This window comes from Centruroides sculpturatus, unplaced genomic scaffold, assembly GCF_000671375.1.
Source record: "Centruroides sculpturatus isolate CEXI.00-Female unplaced genomic scaffold, Cexi_2.0 scaffold209, whole genome shotgun sequence".
NCBI classification, from domain to species: domain Eukaryota; kingdom Metazoa; phylum Arthropoda; class Arachnida; order Scorpiones; family Buthidae; genus Centruroides; species Centruroides sculpturatus.
In genome coordinates, this window is record NW_019384446.1 from 453,515 (window position 1) to 473,928 (window position 20,414).

A 20,414-nucleotide genomic window follows, 5' to 3' on the forward strand; every position below is an offset into this window, starting at 1 on the left:
CTTCGGCCTCTTCGGGCTAAACCCCGTTCTTCTCATCAGAAAATTTTTTCCCACGAAAAAGCTGAAAACAAAACAAAAAAGATGATTTTCTGACGGTCCCGCAATAGAAATACACCAGGACGAGGACAGTTTCAATAAGAAAGATCAAGCAAAAGCTGGTATTGTCGATGGCAGGCCCTTGCGCAGTATTTTTCAATGGGTGGGGCTTAGAAAAATATATCTACATTGTATAAATGAATAGAGAAATACAACGCAATTTACTAAGGAAGTGCTAAACGAATACAAAATAAATATCAGTATATAGATATGTTATATGAATATAAAATATACACGTTTTATTTTGATGTTTTAATTCTTCACAAATGGGAGAAATGAAATACCTAAAACCCGTGTGCACGTCCTCGGTCGACATTATACTGGCAAAAATATTCGCGAAAGTGGGAAATTTGGCAACCGACTGTAAAAAAATCGCCGATTTTTCTTTCCGACATTCGAGACGCCTTCCAAATTTATCCTCTTCCGGTCGTTAACGGCGCTTTATTCCCCTTTCCCGGAAGAGGATCGAGACCTCTTCCGACTCGAGGTAGTCTCACCCTCTCTCGCCGAGGATTCTTTTCCACCGGAAGTTTTCTCTCCGCCGTCGAACGGCGACGGCGGCTTTCGCCGCGCCGCTCGGCTTCCACCAATGGGGACGGCGGACGCTCCTTCGATCGGTTGCCGGCGCGCGTGACCTCCGTCCGGCCAATGGGAACGGGAGTGGCGCCGGCCGTAACGGCGCGCGCGCGGCGTCGTCCGTCGACACGTCTTTCGTATGCGAGTCGACGTCGGCGGATTCGGCCATGAGTCGGGAAGTGGAGAGTCGTCCCGGTGCCCGCCGGCCCACCCGTCTCTTCCGGACCCTGCTATGGGCGACCCTGACGGCGGTCGTCGCCCCTTCTCCCGTCGACGACGTGGACGACTACCAGACCGTGTAAGTACTTCCGGCTTCTTCATTTCTCGGCCGGCCGCCGTTTCCGCTCGGCCTTTCGGGAAATTTCTCTTCTCCGGAAGCGCGCTGTCGGAGGAGGCGCGTGCGCTCTCTCCTTTCCGGCCACCGGTCGGCGCGCCGACCTGGGCACCGTAGACCGCGGCCGCGGTCCGGCGCCGGTTCCGTCCGGAGCGCTTCTTCTGGCGTCGGGGAATGCGCCGAGCCGCGAAGGGAAGGAAGACGACGGCCGTTTTCGTCTACGGAGGTCCGGCGACTTTTCCGGAACTTTTTCCTCGCCATTTTCGATGGTGCCAGGGTCTCCGGTCCGGGTCTCTGATGACGCGTGGAGAAAGGCTAGGAACGCCGCGTGGCGTCTGCGAAGGCGCGACTATAGCGGGAGGTGAGCGCCGACCGGAAGTTTTTGAAAAAAGCGGAGCTACGATCCAAGAAGGAACGGCGCGTTCTATTTTACTTACCAAAGAGAAAACTCGCTTTTCTCCTCCCCGATTCCAGCCAATTTTCTCTTTCGGCGCGACATTTACCGTAGTAATTCGGAGTAATTCGATTGCACACTTGGAAGAAACCGGTAAAAGTAGTAGCGCAGGTAACACGGTTTGGCCCGTAGAAGAATGTTTGTTTCGGAAATAATTAAGTTGTTTTCGTAACAATACACGAAAGGAGAAAGCGATTGTCCCGCTATCTAATCCACTTCAATGCATAAACGAACTGCTTTAATAGCACAATTGATTTTGTCGAACAATTTCCATGAAAGTCGGGACACGTGTCACGTTCGGTCGAGGTTCGATGTTTTTTTTTCTTCGCCGGTTGTAAAGAAACGAGCGAAGAGGAAAGAGAATCGGAAAGGAGTCGTTAATAATTGACCAATCGACGGAAGAAGCGTTCCACCGAGTGACGGGGCGCCTTTTTTTCCCTTTTCCTTGTGAAGTTGAGAGATAGAAAGACTGGTCGAGTCGGCCAGGAGGGAGAAAACGATTTTCTTTCTCTTACCTCTTCTATCGGTCGGATCTTTCGATTCAGCCGACTATTTCCTTTCGAAACTTCCGGTAAATAATATCTAGTTTTTAAAATAAATCGGAAAAAATGGAAGAAATTAACGGAGGAAAAAGTACAGATTTTAGCCATCCCGACGCGGACTCGGAGGAAGGAGAGGGGCCGGGACCCGAGCCAAGTTTTCGAGCGACCCGACGACCCACTTGGCACCCGACGACGCCCTCTTTTTCTGTTTTTCGTAAAGAACGAGTCGGATGTATTTGTCGTTGGCGCCGGTAAAAGCCTCTTCTCCGGAAGGCCGATTTCTCGGCGGGAAAACCTCCCGTACGGGAAAAGAGCGAGTTCCGCTTCGGCGGCGATCCGTCCAGGGTCTTTAAAAAAGTTCGTGCAGATTCCGACCGAAAGGGAAAGCGCTCGACTCTAGAAGAGAAAAATGGATCTTTCCTTTTCGTCGTCTCTGTCACCCTTTGATTTCTTTGATTTGTTTATTCGAATCTTTCTAATTTTTGGTGGGACAACGTCGACTCAATCTGTCTTCGCTTTCTTTCGGCCAGACCGAGTTTCCGCAGGTAGACTAGAGGCAACTTTTTCATAACTTCATCCAGGCCCTGCTGTTAGTTTTTGTCGGGTCTTCCCCGCGGACGCGTCAGTCATTAGTATCGACCAGGAGAGACGCGCGTCGGCGGATTTGGCTAACGACGGCCATCGATCGGACCGAAAAACGCTTTCTACTTCCGGTCACGTCGGAGGTCGCCCGTTTTCCGCTCGTGCGGACGAGCGGGGGACAAAACGACGAAGCGAAACTTCCGATCGAATTCCGGACCGCGCCTTTTCCGGCCTCCTGGCCGCGCGCCGAAAACTTTACGCCGACATGGCCACGCGACTGGCCCACGCTTTTCTCTCAGTTGGGTTATACTCCGGGAAAGAGAATTTTTTACTTTCCAGAATTTGAAGTTTTCCGTTTGCGAGATTCGACAGTCTTAATTCTTATCCGCTGCCTTTTTCTGGAATTAACCAAATAAAAAGTTAAGGGATGGTTTTCCCACCTGAAGGAAAAGCGGATGAGAGAGTCCACTTCGTCTCGGGCCTCTTCTTCCGATTTCGTCTGGGAATGCACTGACGTCTTGTTTTGTATGCTTTCAGGGTAGAAAACTGGGCTTTAAAGTTCGGAAGCGACATTTTCGACGGCAGCGCCAAAGCCGTCTCCCTGAGGAAGCTGAGAGAGGTGAGAACTTCTTTCTAATATTTATTTTTCAATAGTTTTGCCGAGGTAAATAAAGATGCGCTCTTTTCTGTCGACAGCAATTTACCGGCATGAACCCAAAAGTGAGTCCGATCGTCACCGACGAGATGTTTAAGGAGATGAGGACCAGCATCCAGAACATGCTAAACTGGAAACTCCGCATCGTCGAAGTAAGACCGACGACATTTTAATCGACCCTCAAAAACCCAATTTAATTATCCTTTCTTAATTAAACGTCGTGCTTTAATAAAGTCATAACCACTTTCGTTCGCCTTATTATTTACTCGTTTCGCCCTCTTAATCCGCCGGTTTCGCCTCTTCTTTCCGCTTTCCTACGCGTCCGACGCGCGCTCTGGAAAATGTCTGGCGTTCTTTTAATAACCCGGAAAACTCCTTTATTAAAACGCTAGAGAAGAGCGTAAATCAGTCTTCGGGGAAGCGGAAAGATCGGAATTCCGGTCCGTTCGCTTCCATCCTTTACTGGACGCGACGTGTTCCACCTTTACCCTTCTTTGCTAATCATATTTTCTCTTTTTCAGAAAGCGGCCGACGCAGCGGAAGCCGAAGCTCTCAAGCACGACCCGGATAAACCCGTAAAAGTAATTTTTCTTCTTTTCCTTCAAAAAACCGAAAAATTTTTGGGAAGGGAAGCCGAATTAGGGAAAGGTGTAGAATGTCTTCGGACTCCTCCCGCTTGGATTTTGGTTCATCTCTTTCCCTCCAAAACACTGATTTTCTGCCTGTCAGCAGAAGTTTTGGTCGAAAACTTGAGTCGCTGAAGGCTCAAAAAGATAGGCGGCACTCTTTCCTTTGGCTCGGTCTTTGCGAATCCCGCGATTTCCTATTAGTGATAAATGCCACTGTTAAAAAAAAAAAAAAAAACACGTTGGCAATTCGGTAGATGGAGGACAAATGACAGAATTGGAAGATTGACGCTTTCTGTTTGGTTTTAGTTCAAATATTACAACGCCAAGAAGATAAGAGATCCGAGAGAAAAGATCTCTAAAGAAGAGGAGGAGGAAGAGGAGGAGGAGGAAGAGGACGACGACGAAGAAAGCGAAGAAAAATACCAGTTTTTGGAACTGGAAAGAAAAAGGACTTTCGACTGGCCCATTAACTTGACGTATAGTAGTATTCACGTTCCCACCAACGTCTACCATAAAGGTGAGCCTTTTTCATTTCTTCATAATTTTTTAAATGCTTTCGGCCGAAAGAAATGCGCGCCCTTCCTTCTCCATCGTAAGCCGCCGGATATAAGGGGTGGGGAGATACAACAGCCGTTTCTCGACAGCGTCTCTGGCTTAATACGTCAATTCTTCCGGGACGTCGACCATCCTTCAGAGACGCTCAGAGCGGAAACGCTTATTTTTTTTCCTTTTTCCTCGGAGAGAGAAGGATTGGGGAAAAGATTTCTTGCTTGCTTTATTTAAATCGGAAGGTATATGAGTCGGACCTTACTTAAAAGAATTAACGACGATTCTTAACGACCGGGATTTTTCGTGCAGCTCCCGCCATTGTGGACGGAATCAAATGGTCAGACGCCATCACTAGCACTTTCAAGAACAACCTGGCGGTGGATCCTTTCCTCTCTTGGCAATATTTCGGAAGCAGCACCGGATTCCTCCGTATATATCCCGGTAGGTTTTTCTTCTTTGTTTTCTTAATTTCCTCCATCTTTCTCTAATGAAAGCATTGTAATTCAGCCATGCAGTGGCGAAACGGAGAGAAGACCGATATGTACGACTGCCGCATGAGACGCTGGTGAGTATTTCCTTTTCTTTCTTCTCTTCGTAAATACTTGAAAAGTTCTGAAATCTGGTGGGAAAGGAGTGGTTCGTCTTCTTTTCTGAATGACGTTTTTCTGCGGAAGAAACGTCAATTTAATAAAGAAAGTTCTTTAGTTAAGTTGAAGGATCGGAGGCTTTCATCTTTAAGTCGGTCCGTTCTTTATACCTAATTAACGTGAATTCGGAAATAACTAAAGGAGATAAACGTTCTGTAAAAGTTCGAAAGGAATTGTACGCAATTAAGCAGCGTTAAATTAAGGTCCGAGCTCGCGTCTTCGGGCTCCGTTTCGATCCGCTTTCTAGAATTCTCTGCGGTCGAAACGGGAAGTTAAAAACTGTTTCTCCGTTTACCTTTGAACCCCCAAGGGTAGATTCGTATTATTATTTCTCTCCTTCACCTATTTAGGGTGATGACATTGTTCGAAAGTAGCTCTCGGTGTAGTCTTAATTTAGTAACGAATATTTGCGCATAATCGTTGTATTTCTAAACACTCATATAAGGAATTACATTAGAAAGAAAGAATCGGTTTCCGTTTGGTTGGAGCCTTCCTGGATCTAATCGACTTTTCGTTTGGGAAAGAGTAAGAAGTTCCCAACCACTTTCTAAAGCGTTGGATGCTGGAATAGTAGTATGATTTCCCGTTCTACCAATCCAGCACTCTCGACTCTTACCGAAATGACTGTCACCAAAGTCTCCGGATTACTCTTTCCTTCTTAACGTAGAATTCCGTTGAAGAATAATGCGAAAAAGCAGATTCCTCGAGAAAGGAAGAAAGTGGAGAAAAATCCCGAGAACCGTACAAATTTAATGAATGAGGTTCAAACGACTATGTCAAAAAGGGAGAATTCTTTTTTACTCGACTAGACGTGTACCGTCGTTCTCCGTACAATATTGTATTAAAAAGAAGATAACCGGTCACTTTCTAATTTCGTCGTTGAAGTCATCAGCCCTGCTTCTTGCGTTCTCCCATTTCGCCTAATAAAATAGACTTGCAATTATTTACCGATCTTTGTAGTCTTTAGTAAACGGGTTGAAGACTAACTAACTCGGAGACCTTTTGATCTTCCACCAGAGGAGGAAGCGAAAATCGACAGCTTCTTTTTCTTGAAAAGATTTTTTTTGTCCCTGTATTAAATATTCGTTCCGTATTTTTCGTTTCCATCAAATAGTCAAAAACGATAGGGGAAACTCCATCTCGTCACTTATCCCAAAACACTCCCTTTTTTTCTTTTCTTCTACGGTATTCTCCTCTTCCAGCGCCTCTTTTCTATGTTACATTCCGCAGGAAGTCGGTGACGGCCGATTTCCGGAATGAGGACGTCTCGGAAAAGCGAAAGATTGCCCAAGAATCAGAGCGAGAGGCGCGCTTGGTTTTCGTTCCTTCTGCCTTCTCCAAAAATAAACAAAAATAAATAATATGGCGCGCGCGGAACGAACCTGATCCGTTCCGCTCGTGCCTTATTGTAAATGTGCGTCTGAATCTTGTCGATGGACTGTGGATGAAGTCGGAACGAAGAAATGCGACCGGAATGTGCTTGTTTACAGAACGGAAAGAGTTTGGTAGTAAGAAGAACAGCTGAGTATGAGAGATTGGAGGCTGTCCATCGTTACCTTCTATCAAACTTTGATGAAACGGACAGACAACGCGTTCTTCTCGTATTGAAAGCCAAAAATATCGATTGCCCCGGGAAAATTTTACATCTATTATTTCTCGTATAATTCGACAGAGAGCGTCCATTTTCTCGTCTTCCGAGGGCAAAAATTCGAATTCTTTCGTACTTTATAATAGGATTTTTCGTCTCTCGATAATTCCAACTTTTTCACCGCTCGGCAATAATCGAAATTCTTTTTCCCTCTCTTCTGCCGTTCCGCTCTTCTCTTTCGATTTTCGATCGGTCTCACCTCTCACCCACTTTCGAAGAAACTCTTTGGCTTCGCAGCGTACTCTGTTGCGGCGTCACGCTCTTCGATGCCGATTTAAGAAATTTTCGGAAGTCGGAGGAAGTTTTCTTCTCTCTCCGATCGAACGAGTGAGCGAAAGACAGCGTTTCCCGCTTTCTGTTGGAGTGATGATGCGTTGGAAATCTTACAGGTTTATCCAAGCGGCCGCCTCTCCCAAAGACGTCGTGGTGTTGCTGGACGGAAGCGGGTCCATGTTGGGTTTGAGAAAAGAAATCGCCCGCAACGTGGTCCTGACCATCCTCGACACCTTGACCGAAAACGACTATTTCACCGTAATTAGGGTAAGTACCTCATCCAAATTTCTATTCTCGCTCCACTTCTACTCATCTCCGTCCCTTTTAGTTTTCTGACGTCATTCAATACATGGTTCCCTGCACCGAGGACACCCTGGTCCAGGCAACCGACTTCAACATCCGGGTGAGTGTCACTACCTTGAACTGGAGATCCCGACATCCGAGGCTGACCTTTTGTCTTTCGACAGGAATTCAAAGAACATCTGAAGAACCCGGAAACGGTTAACATCGCTAATTTCAGTCTGGCTCTCATCACTGCTTTCGAATTGCTGCAGAAGGTGAGCGTTCTTCTTCTTTTCCTCGTCCAAAATTCCGTCTCCTTAACGAAGGGATTTCCTCCTATTTCCGTTTCTTCGTCTGACCGACGTCTCGGATCCATTCGTGGCAGGTACTGTACAGTTCCGTGAGCTCGTCTGTCTACTGAGTATAGACAGACGCACTCATACAATTTTAAGTTTTTATGGTTGGATGGCGCGTTCGATACCGAAGATGTATTCAATAAATAACGGTAGACGCGAGGAGGACGACATTTTTCGGAAACGGAAGAGGAACGGGTGAACTTAAGGGTGGAAGGAAAAACATTCCGTAGCTCTCCCTCTCTGTTTTCCCGAGGAACGTACTACGAATGTCGCCTAAATTTTCTAAGCGCTTCTTTATATATAACCAATCGAGTTTGATTGAAGACTCTGTAATTAAATGACAAAATTAGCGACATTGAAACATAAGGAGAAAATAGTAACGGATTGAATCGAATTTCTAATTCGACACTTTCAATTTCTTTTTATATTTCAATGTCGGACGTTAGCGTAGCTTTCTGGGGATAGGCGGAAGTAGCTTTTCTGCCCAGTCTTATATAAATCGCTGTAAAAATACTGCCGACGACGATGTTTTGAGGTATTTTTCGTGACGTCGTAAAACTTAGATTACGGTATAAACGTTTGCGCTCTCTCCCATCAAGTGGCGTGCATTTGGCCTGTAGGAAAGTCGGATTGGGAGAGCCTCAATTTTTAACCAGATAAGGCATTTTCCGTAGGAAAAACGGGAGTTTTCGATATTGGTCGTCTTTCGAAGAATTCGCAACCACTCATTATTCTCTTCCTCCTTTTCGAAAGTGCCAAAGGGGTAAGGGGACCTCCGGTAGTTTAAATTAATCTTTACAGACTGAATATTATTTCCGACTGTGTTCTTCCACAACCTGGAGAAGTTTACCGAGACGTCGGCCCCATTTCACTATGAGCGAAGACATGCTGCTGACTTTATTTTTTTCGGCAGTATAACAGGAGCGGAGAAGGGAGTCAGTGTAACCAGGCCATCATGCTGATCACCGACGGAGCTCCGTACACTTACAAGGAGATCTTCGAGAGATACAACCATCCCAACATTCCCGTAAGAGCCTCTTATCTCTTCTCGCTCTCGCTCTTTTCCTTTTTCTCTCCTCCTTATCTTAATCGATTCCGTCCGCAGGTTCGTGTCTTCACCTATCTCATCGGTCGAGAAGTCACCGACATTCGGGAAGTCAACTTCATGGCCTGCGACAATCGAGGTGAGTTCTACCCCTCCCGACCCCGCCCGGAAACCGACGCATCGTTTCCGTCGGACGTCTCGCGGGGTGTAGGATAAATAACAATTAAGTAAAGGCGGCCGAATCTGGTAAAGGAACTTCTGTGGTCGGAGTTAGCTCCGACGGAAGGATTTTCTTTAAATAATTGAAATTCTGCGGAGTGGGAAAGAAGAAATAATAAAAAAGATACAGAAAGGATTATACGTGAAAAAAACCAACTTTAGATTTCACCTTTCGTCTGTTATTAAATGTAAACAAAACGAACGAAGACAGGGAAAGTAAGAAAGACTTTTGACTGCTCTTTAAAAAATTACGACAGGGAGGGGATTTTCCATTAAAAAAGAGACAAGAGTAGAGACAAAAAGACTAAAATGGCAGAGTAATCATAAAATACGTGAAGTACGAGAACGACAGAAGCGCGTTCATTCTCGTTCCGACAATTATGGCTTATTTTAAGTGGGAAAAGCGCGCCGGACATCGGTCGAATCCGGATGGAAATCGTTGTTTCTCGAAGAAGTGATGCCTAGAAAACAGATTAGATGCGACGGAGGGACAAAATGAAGGCGGAAAGAGAATCCGGTGGATTCCTATAAAAATTTCGTTAAGGGCGACAGGAGACTAACGGAAAAGTTTCGAAAGGGTTGTTAGACAAATAAGCTATTATAAAATTGCTGAAATTTTTCTTTTTTTTACATTAATATTTTTTGGTTTTCGTGATTAAGTATGGTTATGACTTAATCACACTTTTTTAAACTGCATTTTTGTAACATAATTCTGGCTTCTGTCAAGATATGTATTTACCAAGGAATCGAGTGGAAATGCCGCCGACACTCCGTTCGGGTATTCTAAGGTTTAAAATTAAAAATACGACTAGATTTCGACACTTCTTGCCTTCTCGCGCATGAGTAAAAAGACGGAGGCTCCATCCGGCACCTCCATGTTATTCTTGAGGTCCAACGGGGCAAATTACCACCATTTAAACGTTACTCCGAAAATATTTATGCTTTGGGATTGTCGATACCACATTCCGTCCCCGTTTTAGCTTTACTCTTTCCATAATACGCGGATTGCTGAAATCTCTTCCTTCGTTCGAATTCATCGTCCTTTACGAAAAGGAGGAGAAGGCCTTTCTTCGGTCGATGGCCTTCTCTTTCTTTTCATCTCGGAACCCGTCGTTTTCCATTGGAACTTGTCTTCCGTCGTGTTCTATCAATACGAGTGGAGTAACGCCTTTCTTTCTAATAAACAACCAAAAGTTTGTTAAAAGTTTTACTTGTTTAATAGAAAGAAAGAGTTTATTGATCACGTTTTTCGAGATTGAGGAATGTAACTTATATGATGCATGGTATCACTATAGTGCATTTACACATTATGACTAAACTCTATATTTGGTTATGTTTATCCGATTTCGGGATGGGCCACTCCTCTGAAACATTAAAATGCATTGCTATCTGACAGATGCATCCTCAAAGTTTCGGCCGTCTATCTTAATTAGAAATGGATGAAATTTCAGTTGCAAGATTTCAGGACATGATACAAAGAGAGTTAAATAAAGGCGCTAACGATAATAAAAACACCTCCTTTCCCTCATTCTTTTACATTTAATCAACCGGCGATTGTTCCAAAAGTTTCGGATTTATAATAAACATTTTACCTGGTCGCCAGTAAACTGGATTCCTCGCGTTACCTTAGGTTTACGACACGGCTTTTCTTTTTACTTCGTCACCTTTTAAAGACTGTTGAAGTGGAAGAAAACGTCGGAGTCTGACATTTTAATCGGTCGTACGTTAAATGTTGGATTTTGGCATCGGTTTAATAGGCAGGTAAGTTCTTCCCGTTCGGATTACGTCGTCGGTCCCCGATAAAGTAACTCGTTTAGAGTTTGACCGTCGACCTTTTCCACATTGGAGAGACTCAGAGACTAAAGTAAGGTCTCCGAGGCATTCGCGTAATAGACACTGGAGTGAGGTGGCAAGAGGATGGATAGACACCGTCCGACTCGCTAATTACTTACCGACAGAAGAGAGTGGATTAAGGACTGAAGGAAAGTGTTCGGTTCCTTAAGTCGTCCGGGTATGAGAAAAACCGATTGCCTATCGGATTAAAGAACCGTTAATTACGGACGGTGGTCGGACGGAGAATTCGGAAACCTAAGGAAGCCAATTATTTCCCACTCGTAACAAACCGAAGTTTTTAAAACGTGCGCATTTTGTTATCGTCACCGGTTTAATTTCGGCCAGTCTTATCGAAAATAGTGACGACCGCAGAGTTTCCATTTGTTATAGGAAAGTCTTTCTGATCGTGAAAAAGCAACGCTACTGTCTACTCCGATTCCACTTCGTTTCATTCGTACCTAATTAATTATTTTAATTAATCGTAATACAAAAGAAAGCGCGGGCGAGATTCGCTGCCGACGTTACGGATTTGGACTTACGGAGGACGAGAGCCGAGTCGATGGGCGTTGTCTGTTTCGCCTGAAATTCGATCTATAAGGTGCGAATGGAACTCCCCGTCACCTTTTACATGTAATTTACGGGTACATTACATGTAAAAGGTGACGGGAAGACAGGGAGTTTACTCGGTCTTTCCGCCCCGGAGAAAAACTATTTTCGTTTACACGTCTGCCTTCGTCATCTGTCGGAACGAGATCTTCCCATTTACTTTACTAAAATTTTTCTGATTCGTTCTTCCAAACTTAGAAAAGGCATCAGGTTGGACGTTCCACTCGACGTGCAAGAAGGTGGAAGGAAATTTATTTCGTTCTCACCAGACGAGTAGAGCTCCGAAAGATTTTGATAAAAGACGAAGCAGTTTGGTTGTCAATTCATTCTTACCTTTTATCCTACACTTAACTCGCTTTATTCTTTAGCCGTATTTTCAATTCGGTCCGTAATATTGCTATACAGGACACTTTTAGTTCTAACACACGGGACCATTATACTGAAATTTCCGACCTTCAATTTACTCTCTTCTACTCGTATGGCTTTTACCCGAGTCTTTAAATTTGGCGTTGGTAATTTCAAACGGCGCTATTCGCGTTATTACTATTGTTATTAAGATATTAATATTCGAATGAATCTTCTAACTGTGGATTACTTTTTCAGGCTACTACACTCACGTGACGACTCTAGCGGAAGTCAGAGAACAAGTTCAGGTGAGAAACGCATCCTCCCTATTTTCTAGTCAAATTCGACATCTCGGATGGCCGATTTATTCTTTTCTCTTATATTACGACCGAGTGACATTCTTTACGACGCGTAATCCGATATCCTCGGAAACAAAAAAGAGCGCATGATAAATTTTTATAAAAAGTGACGGAGATTCTTTAATCCGGATGCAAGGAAAGACGATCTAAGAGTGGAAAATTACCCCTAACCTCGGTCCTTTTTCTAATCGAGGAGCCCAACGATCGAAGGTTTGAATCGACGCTTACACTAGAAGGCAAGAAGTTTGTTAAATGCAGTTAACGATCTGACGGTCATTAAAAAGTAAATACGGTTGATTCTAGTTAGCGTTAACCTCATTTAGCGTCAACTATCGGTTAATATCACCAGTTTTTCATGTCCCGGCATAAATTGAACTCTTCGAAGAAACTCGATTAACGGTTACCATTACTTTTTTCTATTATACTATACTATAACATCAACGTTTCTTTCGTTTAATAGACCTATCTCCTAGGATCAGACCTAATGTCATTAAGTTTAGAAAATTAAGCAAAATTATTGGATTTCTATATTAAATGTTTCAGGATTTTTCAAGTTAAAAAAAATTTTATCTATTCACATACAAGTTGCTTGAAAGTACCGTTATCTTGTATTATATTAAGAAATTTTGATTTTGAAATGTAAAATTTAAGTTAATTAGTATCGCATTCATTGCTTTCAACGCCTGCAAATTGAGCTAAGCGAGATCCGTGTTTAAATCTGAAGTTTAATTATTTAGACTTTCAAAATAGAAGCGATGATAACTGCTTTAGTGGCTGATTCTGGTAACTCGATTCCTTTAAACATTGCTTTAGAACGACTCAATTCAGTTCGTATGTAAAAGCTTTTGAGCTTGTTCATTGTAACCAGCCGGCCATGCTTAAGAATATACAAACTTATATAGAGCTGTTAATCTGAAGTGTAGACTCTATCGTCACGTTAGATTATTTAATTAAACTTCAGGAATATCGAGTGAAAATTGAGTGACGTGTTTGCTTATTCTCGTAAATGGAATTGAATTGTTACGCGCGCTTTGGATAATTAAAAAGGAAAAGAAAAAGAAAATATTTAGGATTAATCACAGACGACAAAGTAACACGGTTACCTGAAAAAGAAAACCTGGGAATCAGTATTGAAAAGTGTAAAGGAATTAATTATACATTAACAGACTATACAGACAAAAATATCATCAAAAGGTTTTACAAAACAATAATACAAGTATGTGCCGCTTAATTAATTAATGGCGGGAATATGTTCTGAGAAATATGATTTTAAGCGAACTTGACAAATTTATATGGTATAAAAGGTCACTGCATAAATTCAGGCGTCCCAGGCCAATTTGAATTAGGAGGTCTCCTGTTCAGTATTGACTTCAAACATTGTTTTTCCGGAATTTTGGGGGGATCCTCGGTGTCCTCTTCGATTCAACACTGTCCTTGCAAAAACAACTAACATCAATTATAGATAAAATTTCATTACAAACAGAATTAGATATATGACATTTATGAACAATTAAATGTAATCCACAAGAAAAATTCATGAATAATACACTTAATTGAATTAGTATGTATTTTTATTGCAACAAATAATAAACTAGATTAATTAAATAAGAATTAGAATAATATGTACGTACTTATAGGCTAAATAGTTATTAATAAAACAAAGAGGAAACAACTTTTTATAAATTAAACACAAACGCACACACACACATTTCTTAGCACATAGCAGATTAAAAAAATTAATAAATAATAATAATAAAAAGAAATTCGTAATTACAACGAAAATTTTAAGAAAAATTACAAAGCGGATTAAAGGGATGAATAAATAAACTATATTATATTTTACTTTTCGTGCTTTTTGAGCTGAGAAATTGTCAATCAGTTCGTTTTACCCTGTTTGAAATGCCATTCTCGATGTATAATATTGTCAAATAACATAATTTTTAATTTAATTCTTAATTATTTTAAGGACATTTGTTCTAATGATGCGTTAAAACAGGAATTGATAAATATATTTTTAAAATTATGTCCACATTAGGAAAAGTATAAAATATGAATCAGTTTATACATAAATAGAATTTATATTTTCTTTTTTTTTCTAAATTGTATAAACTGTTTAATTCTTCCTTAAAAAAATTAATTTTTCTTTAAAAATATTAACATTGATGTCATCTGAATAGGTGTTTATTAAACTCATAATACAGTTATCATACTCTTCTGGTGATATTTCCTTTAAGTTTAGGTTTTTGAAAATATCAAAATAATTCAAAATATTTTGGAATGCCTTAATACGTGTATTAATTTCTGACACCAAGCGATCACAAATCACATTTTAACAATTTACGAGACGAAAATTTCTACGTTTATTTTATTTACGTTTTCGGATGTAATTAAAAAAATCCAGCAACCAGTTGCTTAATTTTCCCGCCAACATTTGGTGGCGCCATCTGTTACGATATTTTATTTTAAAAAAACTTTTAATATTTTTAATTATTATAAAATAACAAAAAAAAACTTAATTTTAAAAGGTGAGATGGATTATATCGACTCGAGATATGAACACGACCCCCTTTTTCTTCCATCACCAAATTTTAACAGTATCAATACCCCTAGTAAACAAACCTTCTTGCAAAATTTAAGAAAATTTTTAAGCTTCAACGAAGATGAACAAAGTGCTCCTTCACACATAAACAGGTATATACAGATAAAAATCTCGAATTATTCTGCATATTCTCGATGTTTCTAGGTGCCGAGTCCAAAAATGTAAAAATTATTTGACCAATCGTCATACTTTCCCTCTGTTATAGGCCTATATAATAATAGATAAGAGAGCCGGGAAAGTAAAAAGTACTGGCGGTTCCGTTATAATCTTAAGAAATTGTTTTACGTCTATATGTGGTCCGTCGTTAAGCTGCATCTACCTATACAACCAAAATTGAATTATGGAATACTTCTATCAGGAAAAACATTTAATTACAGTACATTCTAAATCAACTGCAAGTGTTTACGAAATAATTTTCTACGCCCTTTTAAACCTCGAGAATAATTTATTAACCTCAATACATTACAAAAACGAAGAAATTGATAATACTATATACTGTATATTAAAAAAAATTATTCGTTTCATAATATAAGCTGCTATAGAATAAAGTGAAACACCATTTAATACATAATCACTACAAATAAAAAGAATTTGGATGTAAAGAAAGAATAGAAGAGTATTTTCAAAAACATCGAACAATTGGGCAAAAATCTATTCCACACATCTGTAAAACTTTCGAACTCCACACAGGAAAATATAAAAAGAATTAAAGATCATAGTTAAGTAGAATATGACATGAAAACTATAACGAAAATGTATTGAAATAAGACGAATATTAAATTCAACTAATATAATAGCGTTATTATTATTATTATTTTTTTGAAAAGATTTCTGAAAAACATAGCTACGAAGTCCTTTTGGCTTGTAATTTGCATGATCAATTTGCATGTTTAAGTTAAGTGAAATAATACTTTACACGTCGAGCAAAACATAATTCAAGGATAAAAATTTCTGATGTTATTCATTTTCACAATTAGCTAAAAATACAATATATTTGGAAAAAACAATTGCAGTCTTACGATTATACTTATAGTGATATATTATAATACCTATGCAGTATAACTCTCTCTGAGGAAGGATCTATCTACTGTATTAATAATAATTGTCGAGTTTTTAAGTACAGTACATTCCATTCGCTCTTCGATAAAGCGAAAAGTAGAAAGACCCTCGTTGCGTGCTCACCGGTGGCTGTCTGAATAACACTACTGATTACTGGTAGCTGGTCGTGGGTTTGCGCTTCGCCAACGGGCTAGCCACGTGCAGTTTTCTGGGGTATCTTCCGTTAGTAACATGTAAATAGAAGCCAGTTTCCCATAAAAGACCTCCCGGATGGTATTTCCCTCTTGGTAGATCGCGCAAATGTTGCGTTGCCGTATACGAATAAAACCAAACTAAAACCGTCGTTTCGTTATTGCTTTCCCGGCAGTTATAAGTGAGGGAAAGTAAGGCGATCGATCAAAAAATGATTCCCCAAGTTTTTTACATTTTTTGGACTCAGAGTACCTTGAAACGTCGAGAAATGCAAAAAAATGCATTTCCTGTTTTTTTTCTGTATGTATAGATGTTAGTGTTTGGGGCACGATTTTGTTCACCTGTTTGAAGCTTAATAACTCCTATGCTTATTGTCGAAAATTTCTGAAATTTTGCAGGGAAGTTTGTGTAATAGGGTGATTTATGCTATTAAATTTTGGTGGTTAAAGGTCGAGGGGAAAGGTGTGGAGATAAAGGGGTCGTGTCGTATCTCGAGTAGGGTCTGACTTGACGATTTTACTCATTAGCATTTACAACTTTTTTATAAACCGACCCCTACCCTCAAAATTAAGTTATTTTTACCATTTTACAATAATTAATAATATTTAAAAGTTCTTTTTAATAAAATATCGTAACAGATGGCGCCACTAAATGTTGCCGGAAAAATTAAGCAACTCATTGCTGGATTTTTAACTTTTAATTAATAGTAATTAAGTTCCATCGTCCTGATTGATAATTTTTTGGCACTTAAAGGCCCAAAGAGGTTCTTTTTCTAGACCCATAGTGGGTTTACTGGAACCTCTTTGGGTTTATCTAAGGCTGTAGGCTGACGATGGAATGCTCGGTGTATCCGGGCAGATCGCCTTAAAAAATTCCTGGGAATTGCACGTACAGTACAATACAATCCTTAGTTTCCCAGAGCGGTAGGCTGACGCATTAACCGAGTCGGCCACCAAATAACAATGGTAGTGTCAAAATTACATATTTGTTAACCAAAGTTAATTGAGCTAATCGAGAACGTTTGTACTCTTAAACCTAACATTCCTTCCTACAATTTTATATTTCTGTTTGTTGTTTGATTTGCGTGTCGACCAAATCACACAAGACGACATTGCCGCAGCCATCCGTCGTACCAGTTACGCCACTGACCATTACTTTTTGTAACGGTTCGATAAAAACCGATTATCAAATGCGTATACTTCTCTGCTTGTGTTATGTGCGAACACCATTAACCTATTCGGCGTGATTGATAGGGTTACTAACGTTCAGAATTTTTCGAACTGTCCGAAATTTCAGTTATTATTTAAAAAATTTTTCAGATATGTACAGTACTGTACTTTAGATGGACAAAGAATTTGAAAAATTCCGGGAACTTTTCATGACGGACCGTCCATGAAAAGTTTTCGGAGTTTTTCGAGCAGTTCGGATTCGTTCTCCGGTGTGGTAGGCTGACGCATTAACCGCTTCGCCATCCGTTTGTCTCATCACCATAATTATCAACGGAAGGAGGAAACGTTCTCAAGATTGTACCAGTTTGATTGTACGTCTTCTTTTGCTCAACACGTTTTGCTTTTTTCACATTGTGTTCGAAATTTGTTACTCTGAAAGTTGACAACACTAATGACTGACGGAACATCGCTTATCGTCCAGCTGTGTAATGACATTTATGTTGGATGTTGCTTTATTTATAGGAATTTTCGGAACAGAAATCAGGTTTCTAACGCTATTATTAGGCTAGTGTCGTCCTACTCTTTTTGAACGTCGAGAATCGTCAGGTGGATGACTTTTTAACCGGAATATTGATTTGAACACCCTTAAACAATAATAAAATATTTTAATGATAACTTTTCTCGGGAATTTCCGGTCACGCCACCGAATAATATCTAGAAATTGGCTCGATTGTGATGCTGTTAATGCTTCCGCGCCATCTGGTGATTAGAAGGCCACTTTCGACAAAATGAAAAAAAAAAAAAAAAACAAAAANACTTTTTGTAACGGTTCGATAAAAACCGATTATCAAATGCGTATACTTCTCTGCTTGTGTTATGTGCGAACACCATTAACCTATTCGGCGTGATTGATAGGGTTACTAACGTTCAGAATTTTTCGAACTGTCCGAAATTTCAGTTATTATTTAAAAAATTTTTCAGATATGTACAGTACTGTACTTTAGATGGACAAAGAATTTGAAAAATTCCGGGAACTTTTCATGACGGACCGTCCATGAAAAGTTTTCGGAGTTTTTCGAGCAGTTCGGATTCGTTCTCCGGTGTGGTAGGCTGACGCATTAACCGCTTCGCCATCCGTTTGTCTCATCACCATAATTATCAACGGAAGGAGGAAACGTTCTCAAGATTGTACCAGTTTGATTGTACGTCTTCTTTTGCTCAACACGTTTTGCTTTTTTCACATTGTGTTCGAAATTTGTTACTCTGAAAGTTGACAACACTAATGACTGACGGAACATCGCTTATCGTCCAGCTGTGTAATGACATTTATGTTGGATGTTGCTTTATTTATAGGAATTTTCGGAACAGAAATCAGGTTTCTAACGCTATTATTAGGCTAGTGTCGTCCTACTCTTTTTGAACGTCGAGAATCGTCAGGTGGATGACTTTTTAACCGGAATATTGATTTGAACACCCTTAAACAATAATAAAATATTTTAATGATAACTTTTCTCGGGAATTTCCGGTCACGCCACCGAATAATATCTAGAAATTGGCTCGATTGTGATGCTGTTAATGCTTCCGCGCCATCTGGTGATTAGAAGGCCACTTTCGACAAAAAAAAAAAAAAAAAAAAAATGACGAGCGGTGTAAACGGTTACTTTTGAACGATTTTCTTATCTGAACAACTTAGAACAATGATCGACTACTATTTAAACATTTTGGCCAATAATTCGATTGGATGTGGTAAAAATTTGCGTTAATAAACTACGACCGTCAGTTTGACATCGTTTCTGAGACACTAAGTACGATTAACCCACGGAGTATAACGTTCTTATATCTATTTATTTAAGTCTTGTTAACTCACCTTTAATTTATTAATTTAATTTTTCTTCGACGAGACGAGATTAGGCATCGATAAATGTGAACCTATCGCATCGTAATTTATATTAAAACTTTCGGGTTCTGCCTTGCCAATAAAAATACCAAAATTATAGTTCTAATTTTCTCACAACGTGTACATAGGAAATTCACTAGGCAAATGTTCTGAATTTTAAAAAAAATATTTCAGTTTTTGGAGTTACTTAAAAAGAAGCGATGTGACTCGATTGTGAAAAATCCAAAATACGAAGTTATTTTCAAATGAAATAATGAAACTCCTATTTGCATTTTTCATTGAGATATTTCTTTCTTCTTATCATTGGAGAGCCACTTCGAAATCTAATCGTCGATTAACGTTAAACGAATTTATTAACAACGTTTATAAACTAGGAATTAATCTTGTAGAATCAGACCCGATCGCCCCCTCCCATCTCGTCGCTAATCGAATCCAAACGACGATATTTGGTGGATGTTAGCGAATACGTTATAAGATTTTCTCCTCTTCTTTAAATAAATCGACGAAATTGTCGGATGTCTTAGGAACTTTTACAGTCGGAGAGAAAAAAAAGAATCCGACGTAAAAGTTTGCGCTTACTAAATGACTTTTGACTAAATGATCATGTCTGATTCTAATCTTTTTCCATTCGTATTCGGTTCAAACTAAGGACGAGATAAATCCGGAAGACGTAGAATTAATCGTCCGATGGAATTTCGACCCGGGCCATTATTCTAACGATTGCGTTTTTGTGCTTTCAGAAATACATTCCAGTCATGAGCCGCCCGATAGTGCTGTCCGGCGTCAGAACCACCATCTGGACTTCCGTCTACGCCGATATCTCGGTGAGTCTACCTTTATCTATCGTACTTTAGTGAATATTGTTCCGTCGATTCACTACGTCGATAGACGTCGTCTGGTGTCACCGTCGACGATGACACCAGACTAAGAACGGTCGGAGCTATTAAAGGATGAACGGAAACTGCCGTCGCTGCGCTTGCTTTGTTTCTGCTAGAAATTAATTATTGTGATGTAATAAACAAAAAACATTCGAGGGAGATAAGTCGGACGATATCACAACGTGAGTTCGAACTTCGTTTCGCGCCACATGATCCCTATGACCGTCACTATAAAATTTCTTACGGATATTTGCATTATTCTGTTATTTTTGTTTCTAGTGTCTGTCGCTCATTTAAAGCTTCTTTCCATAAACGTAGTCGCCGTTAACCGTCCCGTATTTATTGGAAAAGTATATTTATTCGCGTCGCCAATAGCTGTCGTACTAAAATAAATTATACAGGCCTACTATTAATTAAATACGCGCGAGCCCAGTGCCGTAACTAGGCAGGTGCAACAGGTGCACCCGCACAGGGTCCACTTGAAAGATGGGCCTAAAATGCATGTATTTGTTTTATTACTTTCCCAAACCTAATTAATCTAGGGGCCTAAATGCAAATTCCTGCACAGGGCACAGGAATGGCTAGTTACG

General features: G+C 40.3%; 1 protein-coding gene across 1 annotated transcript; it reads left to right on the plus strand.

Moving 5' to 3' along the window:
* The first annotated feature begins 747 nt into the window (after positions 1-747).
* Positions 748-20,414, plus strand: LOC111620400 (voltage-dependent calcium channel subunit alpha-2/delta-4-like). The gene is made up of 14 exons (XM_023362317.1): positions 748-970; positions 3,122-3,203; positions 3,281-3,391; positions 3,761-3,820; positions 4,175-4,385; positions 4,727-4,858; positions 4,925-4,982; positions 7,102-7,252; positions 7,314-7,388; positions 7,453-7,542; positions 8,537-8,650; positions 8,729-8,807; positions 11,930-11,979; positions 19,687-20,414. The coding sequence occupies exons 1-14, from the start codon at positions 840-842 to the stop codon at positions 19,798-19,800; spliced, it is 1,458 nt and encodes a 485-aa protein (XP_023218085.1). The 5' UTR covers positions 748-839; the 3' UTR covers positions 19,801-20,414.